Genomic DNA, 24,783 nt, shown 5'->3' on the forward strand with positions numbered 1-24,783 from the left:
TAGTAGCTTCTAGCTACGATGCGCTTATACTATAGGCGATTTTCTCCAGCAAGTAGGGAAAGAGGTACTGTGAAAAGTTTTAAAGCTGTTTAAGAATCAAAGCAGGCGAGCGAAAAAAAAAAAGAGAAGGAATTAATGCGATTTAACTTTGAGTCACTCCTATGATTTCTTTGAGAGATTCATCTGTGTGTACGGAACTATCTGTGATCTATTTGAACAGCAAAGTTCGACATGCTGTTCCCGGTGCGCGAAATATATTCTCGTGCCTCATATTCGTGCCTTCGTTTCGAAAGTTACACTTCACAGTGGCTACATAGGCTTTCACTCCCTGGAAACGATGCATGCACGCAGAAAAGATGAAGAAGCAATATAATTAAGAAACACCCCTTACGAACTAAAGACACTTCTGTGTTTATTGTGTTCAAATGCACTCTTTTCACAGATGCAAAGATGAAGAAAGTTACAACAAAGCCTTTCTCGCTGTGCGGAAAACAACGAGTGAGTGCATGATAGAAACTAATAGAATACAAGGATCTCGCAGAAAGGGGTCTTTTTGTATCAACGCCAATACCTACAGTTACGTCTACGCTGCCCTCAACTATCAAGAGAGAAGCGATCATTACTTTGTACATCGCTGTATTTCCTTGCCCTTTTCCGTTAAGAATGTCAAGAGGTCTAACGGTGAGAAACTTCCGGCAGTGCTCCTTATTTTTATCCTTTATGGCTTTTTTTTCTTTCTCCCGCCTGTCCTCTGCGCCACTTTTTAATACACCACGAACCTAGTTGTGTGAAAGGTCGTGCCTATCAGTCACTGTCCAGATAGACTGATAAAAAAGACTAAATTCCTCACTGCTATTAAAGGCTGAGCTCTCGGCTGTACCCTTGAATCAGTCCCATGCTACTGATAAAAAGAGAGAAAAAAAAAAAAACGAGCAATGTATCGGTAAATGAAGAGGCGACTAGTCCCTTGGGCTCTCGAACATTCCTGTCCTGTACGGTGACAACTCGACTTGTACTCTTTGGAACCCGTAATCACACGGAGTGTGTCCAGCAACTTGTGTCCTTTCTTTTTCTTCTTGAGCCTCGTGCTTTTACCTTGGGGTTGCGAGCTTTTTGCTGTCTGACCATGCGAAGGGAGGTGCCTCTTGATAACGAGCGGCAGTGAGTGTAGGAAAAAAAGTAAAATCCAACACTGCTTACCTAAGACAACCTTTCAGCCGCAAGAGAAGCGACGTACGCCTTCCGTTTACAGTGGTCTTGAACTTGATTCTACACCTACAAGCTTTTTCCCCACTCTAGTTCGCTGGCCTCTAACGAGAAAAAAAAGCAAGAAAAAAAACAGGGCACTCTACTAAACAGTGTTGTTTCTAGGCTGCATCTTCTGGAGTCGATTAAGGCATGCACTCGCTGACACTCTGCACGAAAGTTACTGCGAGCGTTATTGTCGTCCTTCAGTCATTCGCATTGATTTAAATTGATTGTGATAAATTTCTGAAAACAAAATATCGATGAAGGTTCACTGAGCCGGAAGTTAAACTCCACTGATGGGAACCGGTCTCTGGAACACTAACAGAGCCTGAGAAGCCGCGTGCGGTTCAGTTTAGCACTGAGAATCAATTATTACAGCTATTGCAACTGCGGTCATGCTATTGCAGTCTTGCTGTATGATTGCATAACGTTAAGTAGAACGCAGAAGTTTTCTTTAAGCATTTAATGGCTGTTTCGAAAATCTGTCATACTGACCAGTCCCATTGAATCTCTGCTGCTGCGTTCACAAGACTAAGAATGACCGAAAGGGGCATACGTCGAAAAGGAAATATGTTAAAAATTTCATGCCAGACTTGGCTTGGAACACCCAGTAAACGATTCAGTACACGCTTATTCTGAGATGTCATTTGTCTTCATAATAGAAATATAACCACCGTAAGCTCTTTGGCGCACTCTTGACACCAGGATGTTGGGCTCCTACAACAACCTTCGCACGAGCCTTACTCTTGGTGCGCTAATGGCCAGCAGGATTACGAAGCGGAGTGACAAGAACGGGCTACGGTGATTATTAATTTTTTATGTGGCACAACTTGATAAAATCATTATAGTCTCCCGCATAGCCCCAAGCGCAGACGCAATTAGCCTTCTCAAACTACTTGTCAAACAAACACGAGGCGTTTAAATAATTCAAAACGAACTGTTGTCATAAAAACAGATCCCGAGCGCCATGAAGCGACAGAATAAAGTGCTGTTTGCGATTCCAAGTCTGTCTGATTGCCCACGATCCAAAAGGGCTCGCAGGTAAACGCTCTCTCATTTTTTTTTCTTGTTTCTAGAACGCGGAATAAAACACAGATTTCACGCTCGAAAGCGCGCACGAATGCCGCGAGCAGAGTGCTCCCACCGTGTCTCTTCACAATGGGGCGCTGGCGCCATCTTAAAACAAGGGCGGGTATAAGCTTTGCCCCCGCCCTTGCTCCTCTGCTTAGCGGAAATGGCTGTGCCTCCGCGCGCGGCTCGGCAGCCACTTCCCGCGACGGCGTCCTTTTCCAAGCGCCGCAATGCGGGGCTGAAAACCCGGGCAGCAGTGAAGCACGAATCAAGGCTTCCGACTTGCGTCGACGCCGTCGTTTTTTTAATCCCCTCCGTGCGAGACGCCTCCGGGAACGGGCGTGCCTAATCTGGCAAATGTCCGACGCGCTGCGCTCTTGGGCTTCTTCTCGAGTGGTATACGTCAGGCGCCTCCGCTACGCTGCTGCTTGAGGTTTAAGTGAGCCTTCCCCCCTTGGCGGCCGCTTTGCCGCTATCTTCAGTCATGATACGAATTCACTGCAAGATGTTTGAAATGATTCCCTAAAAGCTATAGCATGTCTCCCCCTGGCTGCCTGCACCTAATCGGGCGAGCACGTACAGTCTTGGTCAAAAGTCCTAAGGCCACAAGAATCCCATGCAGCGAAATGGATGTCCCTAGAATGCTTCGTGTGGCGGATCATTCAAAACACAAGTCAAGCAGGAAGCTTTTCTACATCCAGAAGAAACCTTCTACTAGCATTTCAAGGTACTTCGGTCTTTCATAGTACCGTAACGGCTCTGTTATGTGGCTGAAGCGAAAATCCTTAAGACTTTTGACCAAGACTGTACCTCGCGTTATCTCCGCTTTACGGACGCGAAGCGTCTAAAGAAGACACTTTCTCCTTAAAAACAGTGCCCTGATCGCGTTCGTAACTCGCTTCTGGCCTCCCTTCATTAGGAATTACGGTGCATCTCGAACAATGAAACAGCCCGAAAGATTAAGCAGCCAAAAACGAATACTCAGTTATTTTGTTGGTGTTGTTGGCAGTGAAAGAACCAGTTCGGAAATTTGCAAACTCTTGCTACGCATTGGAAATAAAGTCTGAGAAAGAAGCTTAAATTTCAGGTCCTGCTTGCACCTAAAAACTGAATGACTGTCTGGTTCACGTAGCACTATTTTTCGGTTTTGGCGATAATGGTTTTGGCGATAACCATGGGCAAGTGTGAGCATTTTAGTGGTCCTGAACCCTACACTTATGAAGGCGATTCAGAAACTGTTACATCACTGGCAACCGTGGAACCTTCTCAATTATGTAAAGCAATGAAACGAAAGCATGTTACACCAGTTCTTACCTAAATATTTTTCTTCCATTACGATTCCTTTCCAAGAGGCGAAGCGCACAAAACAAATTCGATAAGTGCGCGACATAACCTCCGCGCCTTCGAACAGCCTCTACTTGGGGGCTGCTGTTGCCAAGTCGGCTAAGGCAGCCAAGTGGCAGCACGCAAATTGGCTCTCAGCGCGTGCAAGCGGACGTGCTCAAGCGCCAGGCGCGTTTTGTTCAATGGGCTGGTAACAATGGCGTTTCGAAAAACGTACCATTAAGTGCCTTCGCAGACGCCACAAAGCTTTTAACGCATATTCGCTTCTTTAAACGAGAATTATTTCCTCCTAGCAAATTGACAAACTGGTCAAGCAATAAAGGTGCTGCCGTTTGCGAAAGCCGACACCCTATAATGATGATATTTCGCCATCCCTTTCAAACTTTGAGTCAAATGCGGCACCATGTGTATCGGGTGACGCTTTTGTGTGTAAGATAGTTTATGGTTTATTGGGGTTTAACTTCCCAAAGCGACTCAGGCTATGAAGGACGCCGTAGTGAAGGGCTCTGGATAATTTCGACCACCGGGGGTTCTTTAAAGTGCACGGACATCGCACAGTACACGGGCCTCTAGCATTTCGCCTCCATCGAAATGCGATCTCCACGGCCGGGTTCGAACCCGCGTCTTTCGGGTTAGCAGCCGAGCACCGTAACTATACCGAGCCACCGCGGCGGCTGTTTCCGTGTCTAAGAGATGTGAATATTTTTATAAAATGGCCTAACTGCTATGAGGATACCGCTTCCGATACAAGTCTCTTAAGCTCGTCGCATGTCACAGGGCCGAATGTGCATCCTAGTGTGTCATTTCGTTAACTGGCTAATTGTTTGTTAACTGGCTAATTATTCCTAGTCTTCAGGGCAGTAGTGCAATGGCATCTCTCACGGGGGTCGTCGTGGCAGGCTAACGCAATTTGCACACTTTCAAAGGTCTCCGCTCCTTTGGAAATATCTCTCGATTGCTTGCTCTTCTTCGCTCGTCTTACGAAACTAAAAGCATTGAGACCGTCCGAAACTCTGCCAAAAGGATTCTCACAAAAAGTGTGCTTTAGGGCAAACTGCCACCGTACCAGAGAGGCTCAACACAAATATCTCGGAGCGCTTGGCTACACTGCAGAAAAATCCAATTCGTCCGCTTCACTTGGGGACCACATGTAATTATTAGTCTGTTTAAGCGAAAATGAACTGCCGTGGGTGCATGCACCTTGCCTTGTAGGGGAGACAGCCCGGCAATTAATAATTGGCGTTCAGATCAATGAGAAATGCACTAAACTTGCCACTTATGCACTTTACTGGGTAGGTCTAGTTTTTTCAAGTCAAATATCAAGAAAAGTATCTTTTACGCGCTGGGTTCACATTCCGAATTTAATATGCAAGGAGGCTTTTTACTTTTTTAAGAACAAGCGAAACAAAGTAAATACGAAGGTAAAAAAAAATGAAACCAAAAGTCCCAAGTGACGCGCGTAGAAAAATCCCGCAGTGATCGTCGACACTATGATTACGATCACGATGCATAAAACTAACGCGGAAAAAAGGGCAGAGTGCAAACATTCAGTAAGTTTTCTCTGTTTGGATTCAAAATGGCAATGCTTAAACGTTAGCTTCGAGAAAAATGTTCCTAGGTGCTTCGCCACAACGCACCCTAATCCCGTACTGTTGACTTATGGCAAGAGAAAATGTTGGGCTAAAGCCTGCAATTTCTATTCACCGCATGCCATGCGGGCTTATATCCGCAGCTAAGTGTCCTTAGTTGCCTTTCTGCTCATCAACCCATGGCAATGGCAGCAAATAGCTCCATTATTGGCACCGATTTTGAAGAGACTGAAAAGACACTGGCTTTGAATTGTGCCATACGCCCATCGTGTTGGCTAGCCGCATTTTCAAGCAGCGTCTGCAGTGCTACATATTCACTATCGTGGCTAGGCTCAAAAAAGATTTCGTTTCTAGGTGGTTCGTGACGTATCGCCGAAGAAAACATTCCAAAATAGGGAAAGCAGCTATGCAAAGGTAGTGTGGGAACTGTTCGTTTATATAAACTGCCGTCAGGGGATAAATTTATGAAATGTCCCACATGTGGGCTTTAAACACAGAAACGCATGTAAAACCAAGGTTCCCGTTAACCGTCATCAGGCTGTCGAAAAGGATTCGAGGCGCCAGGAGGCTATTTCCGAGGACGAATTATTACAATTGGGCGCATGCGCGACAAATTTCGCACTGACGCCTTCTGCAATATGGGCGTATCGCCGTTGTGCACTTATACGAGGCGCTGAGAGGAGCGCACAGAGCATTAGACTGTTCCAACCTTCACTGGAAATAATTACAGATTCGAAGAAAAATCTAAAATTAGGGTTCTTTCATACTATATTCCATTCATAAATCGGCACTGATCGTTTAAAGTACATCAAACTTCCATAATATATGCACAGTCGAGTCCACTTATATATGGTGTCGAGCCCGATGGTCACGCGATATCGTTCGTTGTATCTGAAGTTCGTAGTAAGTGGACTTCCCATATTACATCCAAAAATACTGAGTCCGATAAAAGCAGCATTTATTTCTTTAAAAAAAGTACGTTATGCGAATCTGCTTCATCAAAGCAGTCCCTAACGCGTCGCAGTCCAAGGTCTTCAGTGTTGTCATTTCCCCTCGCCGAGACCCTTGCTGAGAACAATATGCTTTAGGAACGCGATATACTTGTAACTAATTACACCCAAATTTATGCGTCGACGGCCGCTGGGGGCAGATTGACCTCTTCATTCAGACTCCTGGCGGACCGGTAGCACCCGTACTTTGCATTCCATGGCGTCGTTAGAGCACGCCTACGCCAAGTCGGCGTCCGCAAATGCCAACGAAGTCATCCCAGGCGACACCCTAGCAGCTGTGTATCAACGACGCCTTGACACAATACACATGCGTCTGATCACGCGGGTTTCTGACAGCATCATCTGTCGTTCCTGGTTCGACGCAGCGACGCACAAAACGTATCAGGTGCACTGTCCGATGTCTGCATGCTGTATGCTCGCGGTAGTACACAAAAGGCGGCGAATCGACTGGGCAGGCGACACATACCACGTGACCAGTGGGGCCAGGAAAGGCTTGAAAGCTTCCCAAATCGCTGCCGTCGGTTTATCCCCGAGCACGCGCAGCAACACCGTTTTCGACACCGCCCGTCCCTCGCGCTCACCGCGCTTCTCCTTCATATTCACATGTTTTGCGCAGTCAGCACACATGCACGCAATGATTGACTTGTTACAGGCCATGGGAATGCGCATGGTGGGAAGTTATCTAGAGTCTAAATGCCGCCATTTATTGTTTTTTGGATCACCTTATTTTTTGAGGGGTGATGTCGCTGGGGTTTAAAGGCGCTCTTGGGTCTCCGCGATTGCAGGAAGAGCAAGCTTTTAGACTGCGAGGGTAGTGTACGAAGCCTCCTTGTGGTGCGGCCAGAATTACGCGTTGTATCCCAAATGCATTGCCATCGCCTTAACACATTTTTTGCCAGTACCACCACCCTAGTTCGTAATAACCAAGCATTCGTTATATCTGCGGCTGTTATAAGTGGACTCGGCTGTATATCGCAAAGAAGGCACCATTCGCTGTAAGTCAAAGTGCGCTCTTTTAAAGGTGGCGCTTTTCATTATCCCATTATCCATTTCTGGTGAGACTCTTCCAGACTGGAACAGCCTGCCTTTGATTACGATCTTTTGTTGCGTTCTACCACGCTTTGCGTGTCTCAGAATTTGTTTTCCAAGTTTTGTCAATCACTCCGTGCCCGCCCCCTTCCCCCTTTCCCTGTTGTAATGCCTGCAAAGACAACGCGCGTATCTAATAAAAAATAAAATCTTGAACGCAGAATCGAGATGGACACTTATTTTTAATTTACTGCGTCCTTCATTCCGTTGGTGAACTGGATTCGGCCGGGCCGGCTTTGGCACAATCACGATGCGCATGCGGAAGAAAGGCACCCCGAGGCAAACTCTGATGCATCCCACCACAACTCGTGTGCTTTACCGAACGTGTACCTAATTTCGAATCATCTACCGCACTCGTCTCTGCACTGAGTGCATATCTGAAGGCAGCCCACACTACCGGCTTGTTTCTTTCCCAGAATTCCGCCATCCACAGAAAGCAGCTTGTGCAATCAATGTTTTGAGGCGCTGCTAAGAAAATCGAAGCGCCTTTCATTAATTAATAGAGATAAATGCGGTATTTAGTAATCACTCCTTATTATTTTATCATAAATCAATCGCATAAAAAACACATTAGAGGGCCCGAAGTGCTGCTTGTTCGTGCTATTACGCGACTTGAATAGGCTGCACAAGTATAAGGTTTGGTTTGGTTTATTCGGTTTAACGTCCCAAAGCGACTCGGGCTATGAGAGACGCTGTAGTGAACGGCTCCGAAAATTTAGATCACCTGGGGTTCTTTAACGTGCACTCACATCACACAGTACACGGGCCTCTAGAATTTCGCCTCAATCGAAATTCGACCGCCGCGGCCGGGAACGAACCCGCGTCTTTCGGGTTAGCAGCCGAGCACCATAACCACTGAGCCACCGCGACGGCTGTACAAGTATAAGCCTGGAGGGCCTGAAGTGATAAGCATGTGCACTTAGTTGGCTCGGAAGTGAAAATAAATTTTCAGCGACCGAAACAAAATGATTACACATGCATCAGTGCGCAGTTTGGTGCGTAATACAATGCTAAAGAAACTGGCGAAGGTGTGCTAGATGAACAGTTTATGCTCGAGATCTCTTTTTGGGAAAACATTGCCTCTTCGCACATAAATCAAATGACAATTCTGATGAAAGATGCCCTCATTACCATACTTCAGAAACTTCTTGCAAAGTGATCGGTCGTGAATGGTCGCTAACCACTGTACTGTACTTATAGCTCAACTAAGGTGGCGATATTGACCAGACATTGCACATTGAAACGGAGCCTTTAAGAAAACTGAGAGTCGGGGGGCCAGTCTCACACTGGAACTGCGGTAAGACAGAGTAAGACAGAACGTTTGAAATCCTCCCGAGAGGGCTGATCTCTTGCCTTTTTATCTTTTACCGCCGTAACGATAACACGCGATAGTCAAAAAAGCCGTTTTTTACAGAACAGGCTCGCGATGTTATGGGACGAATGAAACACTGAGACTTATTTACTTAAACTTAATAACCATCACTAATTTAACCCGGCAGGTTTTCGTCTTAAGTAACTTTTTTTATGAGCCAAGGCGAAATTTGCGCTGCATAACGCCTCTGAGAAGCCCGGAGTCACAAAGTTTTGCGAATAAAAACAACTAAGCCACCCCGGAGAGGGGGTATATCAGCTATGCCATACTGGGTGTATGCTAAATTACACAACTTTCAAGGTTTCCCACAAATACCATTGGGGAGTTGTGCGGCCTCTTTCTGACGACGGTTCCATTAGTGGAGGCACGGCACCTTGTTTTAAGGCTGGCTTTGGTCACCGCTTTTACCTGCGAGGTGTAAGCAGCGATTTCGTTCGTGTGCGTTCCGTCACAGCGCACATAGACATGACACTCGGCCATACATTACCCGAGGAAGAAGTTCAAATTTTGTCGTGACCAGCGAAGGCACTACTACGGGAAGGAGGGTTCAGCGCGTGGCTCTATAGAACAGGGCGCTACGTGAGCGATGGCGAAGTTCGGAGGACGCAGAAAACACTTAGACAACAAGGCGTAGGAACAGCGGCAGGGGTAGGAGGAGTCAGTCCGGGCTGTCACCAGGCGAAGGGGATGGTAGTACGAATGCCCAGTGTGGATGCTTAGGAGGCACCGGCGCATTCCTTTGGTCGGGATTGGAGGGCGGTAGCCGACGGCGTAGGTGCCTCCCGCGAGGCTGCGTTGGCGCTTCTTGCGGCAGCAGCCGCGCATTGCGGCAAAGCGGCAGCGGAATGCTCGCGGAGTGCACATCTAGCGAATAGCGGCGCTCGCATTCGCGCCTCGACTGTGCCGTTGTTAGGGGAGCGTCTCCCGTGAACGCACTAGCACTCACGTATGCGCCCGCGTGATGAATTTCAAGCAGACCTGGCGCCTTCACGAGTGCTTCTTCCGCTTCTCTTATTCCATGCGTGGTTCATGGCAGTTCTCCGCCTCTAGTTAGGTAGGTCCCCGCCATTCATCGTCACCTACAATGCGTGAGTTGTAGTTTGGCAGAAAAAAAAAAGACGGACATAGCCACCCTGTATCGAAGGCTGTGTCCGCCTTTTCTTCAGTAGTCCACTACGGCACTGATGCCTTTAGTGGAATTATGTTCAGAGTGACCGCAGGTGAGTCTCCGGTCTCCGAGGCTTCTAGACGTATGAAAGCTTTACAATTACCAGCATATTTAATGTGTGTTTATAGAAGCCCGTGTTTAAACATATCGCTGTGTCAGACAGTGCAATAATTATAAAGACTGGAATCTTTACGCTTTTTTTAACCTCATTTCGATTGCTTTTAACTTTGCTCCGCAGATACTTGTGCAGAGTCATGTGAAATAATATAGTTGGACATAGTATCTTACGAAGGGCTTTCTTCGCCACCTACCTTGATATCAGCACAGACTGATATCAGGGTATGGACAAGGAAAGAACAAAGTGACGGCTAACAGGGGGTGGAAAGCAGTGGCTAGCGGCTGCTGCTAAGGGGAGTTTCGCGCGTGCGTCAGTGCTCCAGGCGGGGCACCGCGGCCGAGTGCGCGCTTTGTGCAACCAACATACCCGGTGCACGCCAACCGAGACCTGCGCGGCGCGCGCCGAGCTTTGCCCCGTGGTCTGCGCTTCGCGTGGCGAAACCGAAAGCGTGCCCACGTGCGACGCGGTGTGGCGCTCACCGGCCGAGGTGGTCTGCGACATCCAGCGGTGTCCCGGCGGGTTCGAGTAGCGCGCCTGGTCCTGCACCAGGTGCGGTCCCATGGCCGGGTGGTGGATGGGCACCACGGGCGGCGGCGGTGCGGGCGCCACTAAGACGGGCGGCGCGGGCGCCGGCGGCTTCCCGCTGGCCGCCGACACCACCACCACGGGTGGTGGCGGCACCACCACCGGTGGTGGCACGGTGGCGGCTGGCGCCACGGCGCTCGGCACCTGCAGCTGCTGGGCCGGCTCGACGGGGTAGCCGCCGCCGCCGCTATCCATGGCCCTCCGGTCGCTTCCCACGGCGAGGGCCTCGGTCGGCCGCCGTCGTGGCTTCCTCCCGGGCTCCCTGCGCGGCTCCTCGGTCCCTCGCGTGCAGCAGAACGTCGTCTTCCTCGTCCCCGGAGAGCACGCTGCGCTCGCGGCTGACCCAGGCGGCTCTGGCCCCAGCGCCGCGGTGCGACGACGCTGCCGCGCGCAGCGCCGCGCGCCGGCGCACTGCAGGCCGCCCTCCTCCTCCGCTGACGCTTCCCCCCCGCGGGCCCTCCCGCTCCCGACCCGGTGCCGGTGGGCCCCTTGACCTTCTTCTCCGCGCGCGACCAAATCTGCTGGCCCACCACGTGCACGTCCATGCACGTCCATTGATTGGGGCCTCACATGCGCCCACATCGCCAGCGTGCTGTGCTGTCGCCGCGCTATGTCAGCCACTGGCCGAGCACGCGTCCAATTTCATTCCTCAAAACCCCGACAGCTGTTGTGGCGAGCGTCTTCAAAGGGAGACGTTATGACGCAAGCATGAGGGCTTTCTTCTCATTCACGGCAGCACACGCTGGGGAGGGATTTTGAAGCTTGGGGACTGCCGTCGTACGCATCTCTTTGATTTCGTAAGGCGACACAGGAGGCTCACGGAGAATACCTATTGCCGAAACATCCTCCGTGGAGTTCTCCGTCCTTTCTTCTCGGCCATAGAAGGAGACCTTGGCTTTTGCCAGTGCAGTGTTCATTTTTCTCTGTTAAGAATATACGCTGGAGGCACGTAGAAGTAGGCAAAATTCAGAGCCAAAATGAGCAGATGGAACGACTGTGTTCTTTCATTTTGTTCATATCAATGGTAGGTTGCCATTCCCTGACGCCGTCGTTGAGTGCAGAACGAGTGCTCTTGCAGGCAGTCTCCAACAGTCGATTGAGATACGCCACCACACACTGCAGTGCATGCCTCATGGACATTTCATCTTCAGCACTTGACATCGTGTTTTCTTCGGAACCGGGGATAAAAATCCTTCGCCATCTTATCTAAGCACTAAATATCGACGTACAGCAAAGGCAAGAAAAAGCTGATAATAAATTGCGAACTGTTCTGTGTTCTCGATGAGAGCTAGTGGCGGAGGAGAGTGACTGAACCGTAATATCCTCGACGCCAAACTACATATAATATCCTCACGATCACGTGTCTGTCTTCAGAAAGGCGCTTTCTTTACAACGGGCAATGTTCATCTTCCCCCTCCCTCTCCCACCCTCCTTTTTTTCCCCATTCGGTTTGCAAGTAGCATGTTTTCTGGCAAGCAGTAAATATCGTGCAGAAAATTTTGGGGCCCGAACGTTTGCGTCGGCTCCATATAATGCGTTTGATTCCTGTGGTCCGTCTCAGGAGATCTATGGACTGCAGTCATTGGAACTCGGTGGTCTGGATGCTTTGATGTAAGACTCTAATGAAGATACATGAAAAAATGTTTCGTTAGGTAGTGCATACTTCTTCCCGTGTGTGCAGTATCGTATGTATGTTTAGAACTTTCGGTTAGTTTAGCCAATCCATCGAGAAGAATAGGTCACTGGTTCTGCGTACGCAGTCAGTTTTATGGTACGCCTACGCTGGCACAGCTGTCCCAGATGGCGTCACGAGATTGTGCACGCCGACGCTCCCTGTTCGTCGCTCAAAGCGCATCAGTCACTCTAGCGTGCGCTCAGCAGTATTAGTGACGGCGCCTTTGACGAAGTGAGACGGCTTATTCTCTTAACACACAAACATAACATTCCTCTACCTTCATAAAGTCGTTAAGAACAAATATATGAAGCAATAGTACGGCTCACTTTGAAGTGCAATATTTCCACGGCTCACAACTACTCTTTGCAGAGCTGCTGCGTCTGGCGTCACATCAATATCAACCGCCATAATACAGCTTATTGGGAGGGCGCTCTTATATAAGGTGCCTCTGTGGAGGCTGCGAGCGACTGCCGAAAGTGGGAAGGTCGAGCCCAAATTGTTTCGATATACGTACCACATTTTCTTCAGCGGAAAACATTGCGAAATCGCCGTGATAGGTCTGTTGTTCGAATTCAATATCTAGTAATTAGCGTTATAGTTACCATAATTATCCAGGCAATGAAAAACGCAAGTTTAGCTGCTGAGGAGCTCATCGTAGGTGAGTTTTTAAGCTAGAAAGAGTGCTCATGTTGTCGGCTGTGAAGAACTGCAAAAGAAAAAAAGAAAAAAAAAATTGGAGGAGACACTTAAGCTCCGCATTAAGGGTATGACGCGATAGCGTAATAGGTTAATTCATTATATATAGCAGTAGTATGTTTATTTGGCCATATTATGTACAATATGCGCTCGAGGTGAGGCTAAAGGAGGTAGACCAAGCATGCCTCCTGACAAGGCCTACACCCCGATCAACACATCATGGAAACGGGGGCCGAATGGGCAAAAGATAAAAACAATGAGCAAACATGATCACAATAGAAAATAATTAATGATAGACAATAATAAATATAAATTAACAATAAACAAAACATTTCATAATATGCACATTAAAAAAAAGCAGAAGACAAACACACGCTCAAAAAATTAAGTGTACAGAGTTAGCTGTAATTTAACCGGGGGGGGGGGGGGGGAGAATCGTTAGTTTTTTCTTAAATACAGACACACTATAACTTTCTAAAGCAATTTGAATAAGAGACTGGTAGGCATTACACAATGTTATAATTTGATAATCGGTTGTTTGTTTACCATAATTTGTTCTGGGTCTTGCAGTAGATAGGGCAACGGAACGTAGACCATACGCAACGTTTCTTGAATTATAAGCAATAGAAAAAGAGCTAAAGTCATGCTTGGCTTTATAAAAAATGTCAAGAACCAAACTAAAATTGTATGAATGAAAGAAATTGCCAACATGAAATGTTTCGAAAAGATTTGCTTCAACAGATGAACTTGAACTTATTAAACGTAGAGCTGGAGTGAAAGCAATTTGTATGAATCAGTTTTGTTGCACGTACCCCACACTAGGTTGCAATACACCAGATGAGAACGAACAAGGGCAAAATATAGCTGTTTTTTAACTTGTAGTGGGAGGAGATGTCTAACACGATAAATAACATAAATATATCTGGCCATTTTTAGTCAAATGTAGTTTATATGATCAGTCCAACCCAAATCGCTGCGAAAAAACCCACCAAGGAACCGGCATCTATGGACTTGCTCGATGTTAAAGTCATTAAAAATAGTTTGATGTGATGATATAATGGCTTGTTTTTTGGATGGAAGAGCATAAATTTTGTTTTGTTTTCGTTTAATTGAAGCTGATTAACACAGAGCCAAACCACTAACTCCTCAAGCCAGGCATTACATTGGTGTTCAAGTACTTGGAGACTGGAGCCGGAAAAAAAGACATTGGTGTCGTCGGCATACATCATGATATTAGGTGTTAATGGAATACAAAAGGTCATTCTCTACTTTACATTCATAGATGACAGGGAGTCCTCAGTCCGCTCCAGGCGCAGCGCTGCAGCGGTTAAGCGATGCGCCACTGCACTGCGATGGCAGGTGCTCCCAGCGTTTGGGGTGCTTGATTGGATTAATGATTGGTCGCTCGTGAAGAGCGACCAATCATTAGCTTAACTGCTACCTGCCATGGTTGGGCAGTTTGCTCACTATCCGGTGGGCAGATTGTGATGACTACGCAAGGTCACGTGACATAGGCAACATACTTGCCTCCTAGGTTGCTCTCCGGGCACCACCTGCCAGAGTCATGCTCGTGACTCGTCACTGACAACGCCGACAACGCCAACGCCGAATTTTTTGGATAGCGGGGCTTTTAATGCTATCGAGTTTAAATGCCACGGGACAGCTAAGGTGCGACGTCGCTTACATGGTTCATCTGCCGAGGACGCGCACATCTTCTCCTCGGCGCTTAATTCTTGTCCTCGCGGCATGTTTCTTCGTATCCCCGAAAGCCCAGTACTTGTAGAGCGTAGTCGTGCGATTAACGTTGTCTCAATTTCCACGCCGCGAATCAGTAACTTAGCGCTCGAGCACGCAGGGATCATGGTCATAAGGAGACGTCACCTGGTGACAAGGTGCGACGCGCTCCTGTTTATTGTCTTATCTTCTGCTAATACCGCATCCTGAGTCCAGCGTCGCTTAAGCACAGGCTTGCTCACATACCGCTCTCAAGTAGGATAACACCTTCCTGACTAGTTTTTCACGAGACCATAGTCCATGTGTATTAATGCTGTTAAAATACTCTAGAACTTTGTAGGTTCTTTATTATGCATTGGTGCCGGAGAAGAGGACTAATTTTGCCCACACATAATTGCAAACGGTGCCCATGTCGTTACGAAACACCAAACGATACGAAGCGATTAAGCAGAATTCATCCGCATGAGTTGTTCGTAAGCGCAGTTTCTGCACCGAGATGGTAACCGTCTAGCGCAATAAGAAATAAAGAAACGCGCTCAAAACGCAGAAACACCCACCGCTACTCTAAACCAGCTAACTCTCGTCTAACAGATCTCATCGAAAAGTAATGTCCGCGTCGTCTCGTAAGTGTTTTTTTTTATCTTCTTAATTGGTAGCCTTAAAGAAATTCACGAGAACTATGCTCAGTGCGGCGTCCGTTCATGACGACGCAAAAGGGAAGACAAATCGATTGCTCGCATAGAAGCATGTACTGCGGGGTGTAATGAGGCGCATGCTGACTGGCTTCTTTAAGATCTCCGAGGCTTGAACGACGAGGGCTTCGTATAAGAAAAACACAGTCGAAACAGGTCGAATGAACTTAGAGCCAAGTTTGGGGGATCTCTGAGACCAACAGGCTTAGCAGGTTCATTTGTAGAACGCCTCCCTAACCCCTCTTCCAAAGGCAGCGCGGTTTTTGTACGCTAACAAAAGTTTGTTTCTTCACTAAAAAGAACTTTCTCTCTCTCTCTCTCTCTCTCTCTCACTCATGTGATCCCCGAGCTTGGAACCACCTCGGAGCCGAGACCTCGTGGATCTGGAACTTCGTTTATGCAAGGGTACATGCTAGCTACTCTAACACAAATTACGATAGATATTTAAAAACGTATATATTTTGTCACAGATGAGATGACCTACGGCCAACAACACGGAGCGCAGGAATAACGTACCAGACGCTGGCTGTATAAATACAATTTCACCTTGCGTAGTCGCAGCAAGCGGAGTTCGCAACACACTGCCTGCCTGTCTAACAAAAGGCATACCCCGCTTAATACTCTTGTTTGTGCAGGTTTGTGAATATCTTTTAACGAATCATACCACAAGAAATCTAGCTCATTGTCAGGACGACCGAAGCAGCATTTCGAGAAATCAAGACGTTTCAGAGAATTACGAACCGTCAGTTCTCGGTGAAGACATAGGCGGTGCGGGTGGTGTTTTGGCCTAGGAGAAACAAATAACGCGCTCGAAACGTAAAGAGGACTCGCTCAATTTTCCAATTTGGAACAGCGCACCAAATTCTTCGCTGGTGCCTACAGGTTTCCACCTCGCTGGACTGATCCGTTCCGCAAGTACCACCATAAAAATAGCATGCGCAGGCTGGCATAGGTTACCAAGGTTGGGCACACGTTCCATTCTCGTATCGCAATGCAAATGGTGATACAGCTTTTCAGTGGCTGCAAGACACGCCTGGCGCTAGGAATGACATTCCGCCACTCCAAAAATGCATTCAGTTCGTGTTGAAAGCACGCCGCTGCGCCGAAGCTTGATTCCCTGGATGGTTGATGCTTGCTTTCCCCCCAATCACCCTACAATCAGGTATTAAGCACCATAAAAAGTAAATGCCGCAGAAACGCACCGCAGCTGCACATCCGTTTATCATAAACGTAAAACAATCAGAAGGAGTTTTAAAAATGTCACACTTAGTCAGGAAGAGCTGCAAAATGTGCGATATCATTTAGATCCCTAGATACCTAGTACTCGTCAATAAGGCAAAAAAATATTGCCCAGTGGTTTTTGGTAAGCACTAGAAGCTTCTGTGCGCTTATAATGGACTGTACCAGACTTCATTACGCAAAAAGCTTTCGCACTCGATCCTTGAGAATGTCTTCTGCCAAGAACTTGCTGCGCCAGTTTTCTTCAGTTTTTTTTTTTCTCTTACACGATCAACTGACAGTACCGTACAAGCGCCAGCTCTGTGCCAGACAGCTCCTTCTGTCTCTGCTTTTTGAACTCATATTAAAAACCGCCTGATGCACACGCACCTGCAAAATTGAAATCGACAGAGGGAATAACTTAATACCGCGGGTGGAGAGCAATATCAGCACGCAAGCTAATATTGCTTTTTTCTTTCTTCTCTAAGTTGGAAACATAGTAGAAAGAAATAAGAAACACCGATACCCACTCGTATAACCGGTATTATGAGAACAGGCGCCTTTTACGAGCGCGGGAACAAAAAGCTCGTTTCACGCAATCATGTTTCTTCGTACGCCGGTGTCACTTCATACGGCCAGTTTAATTAGTCATAAAGTCTAGAAACCGTTCTATCGAAGCGAATTTCGCAACAAAAAAAAAAAAAAGAGGAGAGCGCGCCCCTCGCGAAGAAAAATCACTTGCAATGGTCTTTCACGTGTGTTATTTTTATTTTTTTCTCGTTACCACGACATGATTTTTAAAGCAGTATTAAATCAGAAACAGATGCTACGCGCATCTTCTTCTAGTGATGCGAAAACACACCCCGCGCATGCCAATGGCCTGATCTGTCATGTCTGGCCCGATTCAGAGGCACTACTAAATATTCTCTCCTTGACTCAACAAGTCCGCCCCCTGGGAGAACTGGCAGGCCACGCTTCAAAGGAGGCCTGTAGTTTTAATCTCCAAACTTTCTCCCTGCAAATCCGGCCCTGCAAAAGTAAGAACAGAAGCAAGCGAAAGGAAAGAAAAAAAGAGGGTGGGGGGGAGAAAAACGAAAGCACCGAGATCGAAGCCGTATACACCACTGCGGCGCGTCTGTTAGTGCTTACCACCCTTTTCGATTTTTTTTCTTGTATTTTCTACTTTCCAGCGCTCGTCTGTGCGCCTTTGGCGGCGCTCTGCGCACGTGCCCTTTGCTTTGCACCTTTCCCCGCCGACCGGCAAGCCACCCGGCCTGCGTAGTGTCTTCACATGGCTTCGGGGGGGCTTCGAAACTCGTGAGACTAAACAGAGTGCGCCCCACCCGCCCCTCAGGAGCGCGGCAAGCTTCCTGCTCTCGCCCATCGTCACCCGCAAACAAGACGAAATGTTTACGCCCTGCCACGCTGCGAGGGAGACGCCCGCGGCGCGCGCACCAGCCGTGGGTTGCCGCGCGGGGCCGCGGGTAGCGCGCCAGGCGCTCCCTCTCGTCAGGATGCTCCGCGGGATTTGTTTTCGTGCGCGCGCATTCAAAGTACAAAACGTTTCTTTGATCCCCGAAGCACTAATGAAGCTCGTCAAAGGGCTTCTTGATAAATATAGCCGCTGTTAGGTGCCTCTGGCCCCTTTAGCTTTGTGCGGATGGTTTTGTTTCTTGCCTTCCCACTTCGCCAGCCCCCGCCCTGTCTCTCTCTCTCTCGACCCCGGCCTCACCCCTTCCGTTTATTGTTTTTCTTGTACCTCCACAACATGGCGGAGCTTTGTGTAATACCCAGTTCGGCGTGTTAAAATTTGTTTGCTCTTCGTTTGCTTCTGCCTCTACACTGGTCAGCGCAGCTGAACAAGGGGTGTCTTAGCCTGGCGCAATGCCACTGGAAGTGTTACGATGACGGGGCCTGTTTTGAGTGGCGAGGGCAGTTAGGAAACTAATAGACTGTCATTTCCGCTGGCTGTCTTGTTACTCCAAGGTAAAAGTCCCTTCGGCATGGGGATACCGTTGAGCTTTTGTAAGGGACACGCATTCAGCGACTGCACCTTTGTGAAAAGAATAAATAAATAAAGAGTTCCGAGCCCAATCGACGAGCAAACAAACCTCTATTTTTTTTCTTATTTTGCAGCATTTGAGAGGACCAAGCTGCATTGAAGGTCCGAAGCCATAACTGAGGACCTTCAGCTGTTTGTACGCGGTGACGAAGTTGTCCGCTAAAGCCCGAGGTCATCTTACGCGCGAAGAGCTTCTTAGCGGACAGCAAAACTTGGCTTGGTCAAAAAACAAATATGATGTCTCCAGCGAGAGGCTCTAGTCTGTCTCGAAAGGTCGGTGAGCCCAGCCCCGAGCTAAAGAAACCGTTCGAATGTAGATGTGACGATCGCACATGGATCTCAGGCAGTTCCCGTTGCCGTCTGCTGGCCCATCACGACAGCGGGAAAGGTGCTAGCCAACAGTAGTAGTAGTAGTAGTAGTATTAGTACAAAACATCTTTATTCAGTGGAAATAAAGTCTCCCCATGTGCTGCCCCTAGTACGGGGCCCCATATGCCACGGCCATCACCAAAGGGCATTCTGTGTTACTGTTTTCTTGACTGCGGACTCGACAGCTCTTGCTTCAAGAACGCTGCGGCAGCTTTCTGAGACAAAATACGGCTACGATTTTTGAACAGTACTTTGGAGTCGACCGAAATCTCGAAATCTCGAAATTTAGAGAGAGCGCCTCTAAATAAAGAACAGATAGAATGATGTTGGACAAGGCGATGCAATCTCTCCGCTCTTATTCAATGCATATTCACTAGAGGAATCCAGAGGGTTGGTCTGACAAGAGCTTGACATGAGAGTTTATAGAGAGCACCTCAGCGGTCTCCAGTTTCATGATGCCGTCGCCCTGCTGAGTAACAGCGGGATGAATTGCGGCACATGCTTGGCGACCTAAACCAACAAATTTCCAGGCTAGGCGTAATAATTAATATGAAAAAAAAAACTAATGTTCACCACTCTGGGGAGGCAGCAGCTATTTACGATAAGTAGTGAGCTATTGGAAGTGCTAAGGAAGCACATCTATCAAGGACGAAGACCTGAGCTAAGAGAGGAAAATAACCAGGAGAATTAAAATGGAATGGGGTGCAGTTTGCAGGCACAACAGCGCTATGGGCAGGGCGGCCCACCAAAATCTCCCTAAGAGGAAAGTATACGATACTTGTAACTACCCATTACTGATCTGTGAGTCTGATTTGGAGCCTAAAGCGAATACTTTAAAATGAGGACAGCGCAATAAGTTATTTAACGCAAAATATAGGAGTAACATTATAAGACAGAAAAATGGCAGCCGGGGAAACAGAGGAAACATGAGCACACGATGCTATACCTGAAATCAAGAAGTGAGCTTCAACAGAACGGGTAATGATTTTACACTGTTTCACATGACTGTTCATTACGTATTTTAGACATTCTTTCAGACGAAACTCGGCGTGGGATAACGCGGGCTTGTTCTGGAACGGTAGTGATCTCGGATTGCGCCAAGCTCCGTAATATATGTTTGTCGAAAAAAAAAATAAAAAGAGAGGAGAGCTGGGAACCTACAAAACTCTTCAAAGATTTAAACTTGGTTGCTCTGTGGGCACGAAGCTGAGACCTCTAATACCCTTTTTCTTTTTTTATTGAGGAACCGAACAAGCCTTGCTGCTTATCTCTTGCAGCCTAGCGTACCTTGCAGTCCAATGTAACCGCGTCGACATCGTCCTTTTGTTATTCTTGAGATTTGTGAACCAAGAGTTAACATGCTGCGTATCTCCCTGCTGAGCGGCTTTTTATAGGCGACCATTTTCCACATTAAGCGTTCTGATGTGTTCCAGTCGTGTTCTAGGTGGGATCTGTTTTTTAAAGTTAAACCTTGAACAGTTTATCTCTATGTAAATCGGAATAGTGGCGGTGTTTTGCAATGGTTTGTGCGGTATGACGCCCCGAACGTGCACATGGGCTATGAGGCACCGCAGTGAAGGGCTGTTGATTATTTTCGGACATCTGGGTCACAACGTGCGATGACATCGCATAACATACGGTAGCTCTTGGATTGTGCCCCCCCCCCCCCCCCCCCTCGAAATGCAACAGCCGCGGAAGAGATTCGATCCCGCGACCTTGGGATGAGCAGCCGAACACCGGCATCGGTGTTCGGCATCGGAGCCAGCGCGCCGAATAGGCTAAGTATAGAGTATGATGAGTGATTTATGCGAAATGGCCATTTCTTCATGATGAGCCAAGCCGTCTGCCTTTCCAGTCTCTATAGGCGAGTGGATAAGCAATATTTTTATAACGTACTTTTATGAGTCAAAACTACACGTGGCCTAGAGGGCAAACCGTAGTAAAGGGCAAGGAGATCATTTCAAATACCCGGGATACTTAGACGAGCGCCGGCAGTTTGATGCACGTGCGTTTTACCTTTACGTCGCCACCTTAATCTGCCACTAACACGACAAAATGAGCTCGCGCTAGACAACGTATTCAGCAATGAAGAGCCACAGCTGGCGAGCGACCGCAGCGGGCAACTGCAAGAAAATCCTGTTTTAAAAGCGCAACACTATTTCCACACGTCCGAGCATCCGCCACGTTCAGCGAAGTTGCTTGCGCCCGTTTTATAATTCTCTTAAGTGCCGAGAATGAAACTAACGCTACTTCTTGGGCTATCAGAGCGTGAAATCCAATCTCTGTCCGGACCACTAAACCGAGCTCTATCGCAAATCAGGCTGAAGGCCTCACCCAATTTCTTGCCTCGCTTTCTTTCAAGTGGAAACATAAATGTCCGGTGCAAGGAAACATACGTCTCCAACATTTGTAGAAAAGCAGTAATAAAAAAAATGGGCAAGAGGGGAACATGAGGAGGAAAGGGCCAACTCAGGGCCTATATAAGAGCCACGACGGGCAGCTCTTCGCAGTCGTACACGTTTCTCTCTCTTAATCGCGTATATCACTGCCCTCGCCATCTGCGTCTCGCTGCTTCTAAAAACAGCGCCGTTTCATTTGTCAATTCTCAGTCTTTGTACGGCTCTGAATGAGAGAAACAAGCGCGGAGAGACATCTACAGTAGAAAGCACCGTACCTCACACACACTTTGATTTGAGGGTGGTGGTTGAAAACGAGTGAGTTAAAAAAAAAAAAAAACGAAAGAGACTACAACGGGGCAAGTGGCCACGAAAGCGAGCACTGACGCGAGTCGGAGGTGTGTGCCAGGGTGGGGGGGAGGTAAGAGTGGTTGGATGTGAGACGTGGAAAGGGGGGGGGGGGAGGTCGGAAAGGGAAGCTGAGCGAAGTGTGCGCCAACGCACTCGGCTCTTGCTACACTGCGGGGCTCGAGCACTCGGCCCATCGCCTGCGCAGTCGGCAGCCCTCGGTGAGGAGTGCTTTAAGGTTGTTTCGGTCCAAATAACGGCCAGATTCCCCTCCTTCCCCCCTCCTTTTTTTTTTCCCGGCATTTTCCACTCCTACTTTTCAGTTTCTTCCGTTCTTTGTTCCCCGCACCACGCTGCTGCGCTGTGCTGCGCTTCAGATGACGGCACATTTGCCGTCGCCGCGACGGCACTATTCTTCACGGAGCTCATCCAAACGCACTCACTCGCCTCGCAGTTGTTTATGGCCGCCGCTGCGTCGGCGGTGCTCGCGGGTCGGGCGCGTCGCTGGGCGCGGGACGAACGACGACGGCTGCGCTTGCGAAAACTGCGCCGCCGCCGCCGGCACCGGCCGGACGGCGATGAGCGGCGTGCGCTCGTGCTCCGGTTCGCCCGTCCCGGGGCGTCCTTCCCTGGCTCTCCCCGGTTCGGTACCGGCGGTAGTCGAAGCGGTCGGCGCTGCGGTAGCGTTTCTCGAGTCGACGCTGACGCCGAGGATTAATGCTCGAAATGCATTCTTAAATGCGTGTGACCGAAAGGATGGGGTTTTCCTCCCGTACTAAGTAGCTGCCGTTGCTCAAGCCCTTACTGGAGCCATATTCTGGTGGATTCTCGGCTCTTTCAGCGGCCAGAAATAAAAGAAACACAAATAACCTCGACGAGGGAGCCGTTCGAGAATCGGTTTCGAGTTGCTTCATTCGTATGTGGGGGGACAAACAATGTGCCATTTAGCAGTTTTCGCAAGGACAGTTTTCGAACACCTCTTACTTTATTCGGTTTCGCTTACAGCGAGCGGAACAAAACGTATCAATCGTATGCCAGTAGTCCGCCCCCTCTCGGGAGGCAGAATGTGGCACTCTTTCCGGCACTCATGCTGCGATTTGCAACAGCCAACAGAAATACGGCGTCTACGTTTTGGTCTGACGCATTCGGTTGAAGCAAATGCACGCCTACAAAGTTACGACAAACGATTGTGCGCCTAGTGCTCGTCGTCTCTCCGCGCAACTTACGCGCTTTGGTTGCAATGTTTATCGCTAAGAACGTTACTGAATAATTACGCTTAAGCGCGGATTATGTTTCCCTTTATTGAAAACATTTTGTAAAGCACCAAGGGAATGTTTAGCAATTTTAGCAGTCGCAGTACAAGACATGATTCAGTAGTCGTTCTTTGTTGCCCAGCTTGGTCATGGTCGGCCATGCTTTGAAACTCTCCATGCGGCCACCAGGGGCCGTGTCAGCACTGCAGATTAAGCGGTTCAGCTATTTTGACCAGCTCTGAAGCCATTCGACAATACCCTTCCACAAGAAGTGGAGAGAGGGATAAATCAATGAAAGGAGGAAAGAAATGGGTTGAAAGTGGTGGTCGGGAACACTCTGGGGACCTCATTTGCCGTGACGAGTGTTCTTTGTAGGGTTTAAGGAAAATAAAAGGACAAGCGAAATAATTTCAGTGAGGTTTCAGCATGAACGGGTAGGCAAAAGGAACACATAAGTGCAATCATCGTGTAAAGTAACATGTGAGCCGGAGCTCTCTCGCCCATGTGGGCTGGAACAGCGAGCTGCGACGAGCTCCACTGGAGGGCGTAGGTGGAACAGAGGTCACGTGACACTTGAGCCATGGAGTGACGTGTTATAGGGGGCGTTGCTTTTCCGGCGAGCTTGAGTCTTTTGGCGCGGGATGGCGAAATTTGTTGAGCCACAGCTCAGACAGTAATCCACATTTTCGCAGTTCCAAAACCTGAAGTGGCTGTTACTAACAGCCGGTTACAAATCTTTAATTAGAACCAGGCGCCTAACTGGAACATAAATTCAATTATCAGAAATTAGTTAAGCAGCTTACTAGCTACCTTTATTGACCTGTTTTCTGATGTCCGCCAACACTAGCATTTCTATGCCGCAGATGTCGGGTTCATACCTCAAAAAGCCTGCTTTAAAAATTATGACGGGCTTCCTTGAAACGCCTGGCATACAGGGTGTTTCATCTAAGACTTTACACAATTTTTATAATTTGGCTTTCTGAGTTAGAGGAGCACTTTTTTCAGCTTAGCATTGTCCGCGGTGTGGCACATCCGAGTATCGCTAGGATGTGCTAACTAGCAGGCTGGTTAACTGATACTTAGTAGTTAACTTTGTGGGAAATCTGGCTTTCCGCCGTCGCCTTTGCGCGGCTGTGCCGGCCGCCCGCGTTGTTTCTCCTCTTTCCCTTGCTCCCGCCTCAGGCGGTGGAGAGGCGGCTGGGTGACTAATCACTGTCATTTAGCCACAGCTCCGCCCCGGCACCCCAAGGGCCTTTGCCATTGGCGCCTTTTGGCGGGAATTCCGGGACCCGCTTTGGTGGCCGCGCACTGCGCGACCGTCCGAGCGGGGCCCAGAGAGAGAGATCCCTCCGAGACAACGTAAGGTGCGTACGTTACTGTTTGTCCGTGCCGGCCTTTTGCCGTTCGGACCAGTGCTTACTCGAGCTCGCCCGCACGTGTCCTCTGACCTGCAGCGGCTCGAGCCTGTCCAGCGGGGTCCAGCGACCTCCGACAGGCGTACCTTGCGTTGATTGCCCACTCTCTCTCGCAACCGGCCCAACGGTCGACACGAGAGAGAGATCACAGCACTGCCGCGGGGACATTCTCCTGCAGCGGCGTGCTAGCGGCGCATATTGCTCGAGTCGCTTCGTGCGCGCAGCGGAGCCTTGCTCCTCGCGCGCTCCCGGGACGGGGTGACGATTGAGTGTGTGTGTACTGCTGAAGGACGACGTGAATAAACGTCTCCTTTGTGAACTTGGAGGCCTA

The 24,783-nt window shown here is 48.6% G+C and overlaps 1 protein-coding gene across 3 annotated transcripts in view; it reads right to left on the reverse strand.

The window, feature by feature from the left end:
- LOC149354199 (band 7 protein AGAP004871-like) overlaps nucleotides 1–24,783 on the reverse strand; it is a 700,472-nt gene that overhangs the window by 151,759 nt on the left and 523,930 nt on the right. For 2 of the 3 annotated variants that reach the window (XM_089583163.1, XM_089583161.1), the window contains exon 1: nucleotides 10,489–10,937. The exons of the other annotated variant lie outside the window; for it this stretch is intronic. In XM_089583163.1, the coding sequence (XP_089439289.1) occupies nucleotides 10,489–10,789 (301 nt within the window). In that variant the 5' untranslated portion in view covers nucleotides 10,790–10,937. Of the gene's footprint in view, nucleotides 1–10,488; nucleotides 10,938–24,783 lie in introns of those variants that run through there. 3 annotated transcript variants of the gene reach the window in all.

The sequence above is a fragment of the Amblyomma mixtum genome, chromosome 3, assembly GCF_055824585.1.
Source record: "Amblyomma mixtum isolate Tamu chromosome 3, ASM5582458v1, whole genome shotgun sequence".
Lineage (NCBI taxonomy): Eukaryota > Metazoa > Arthropoda > Arachnida > Ixodida > Ixodidae > Amblyomma > Amblyomma mixtum.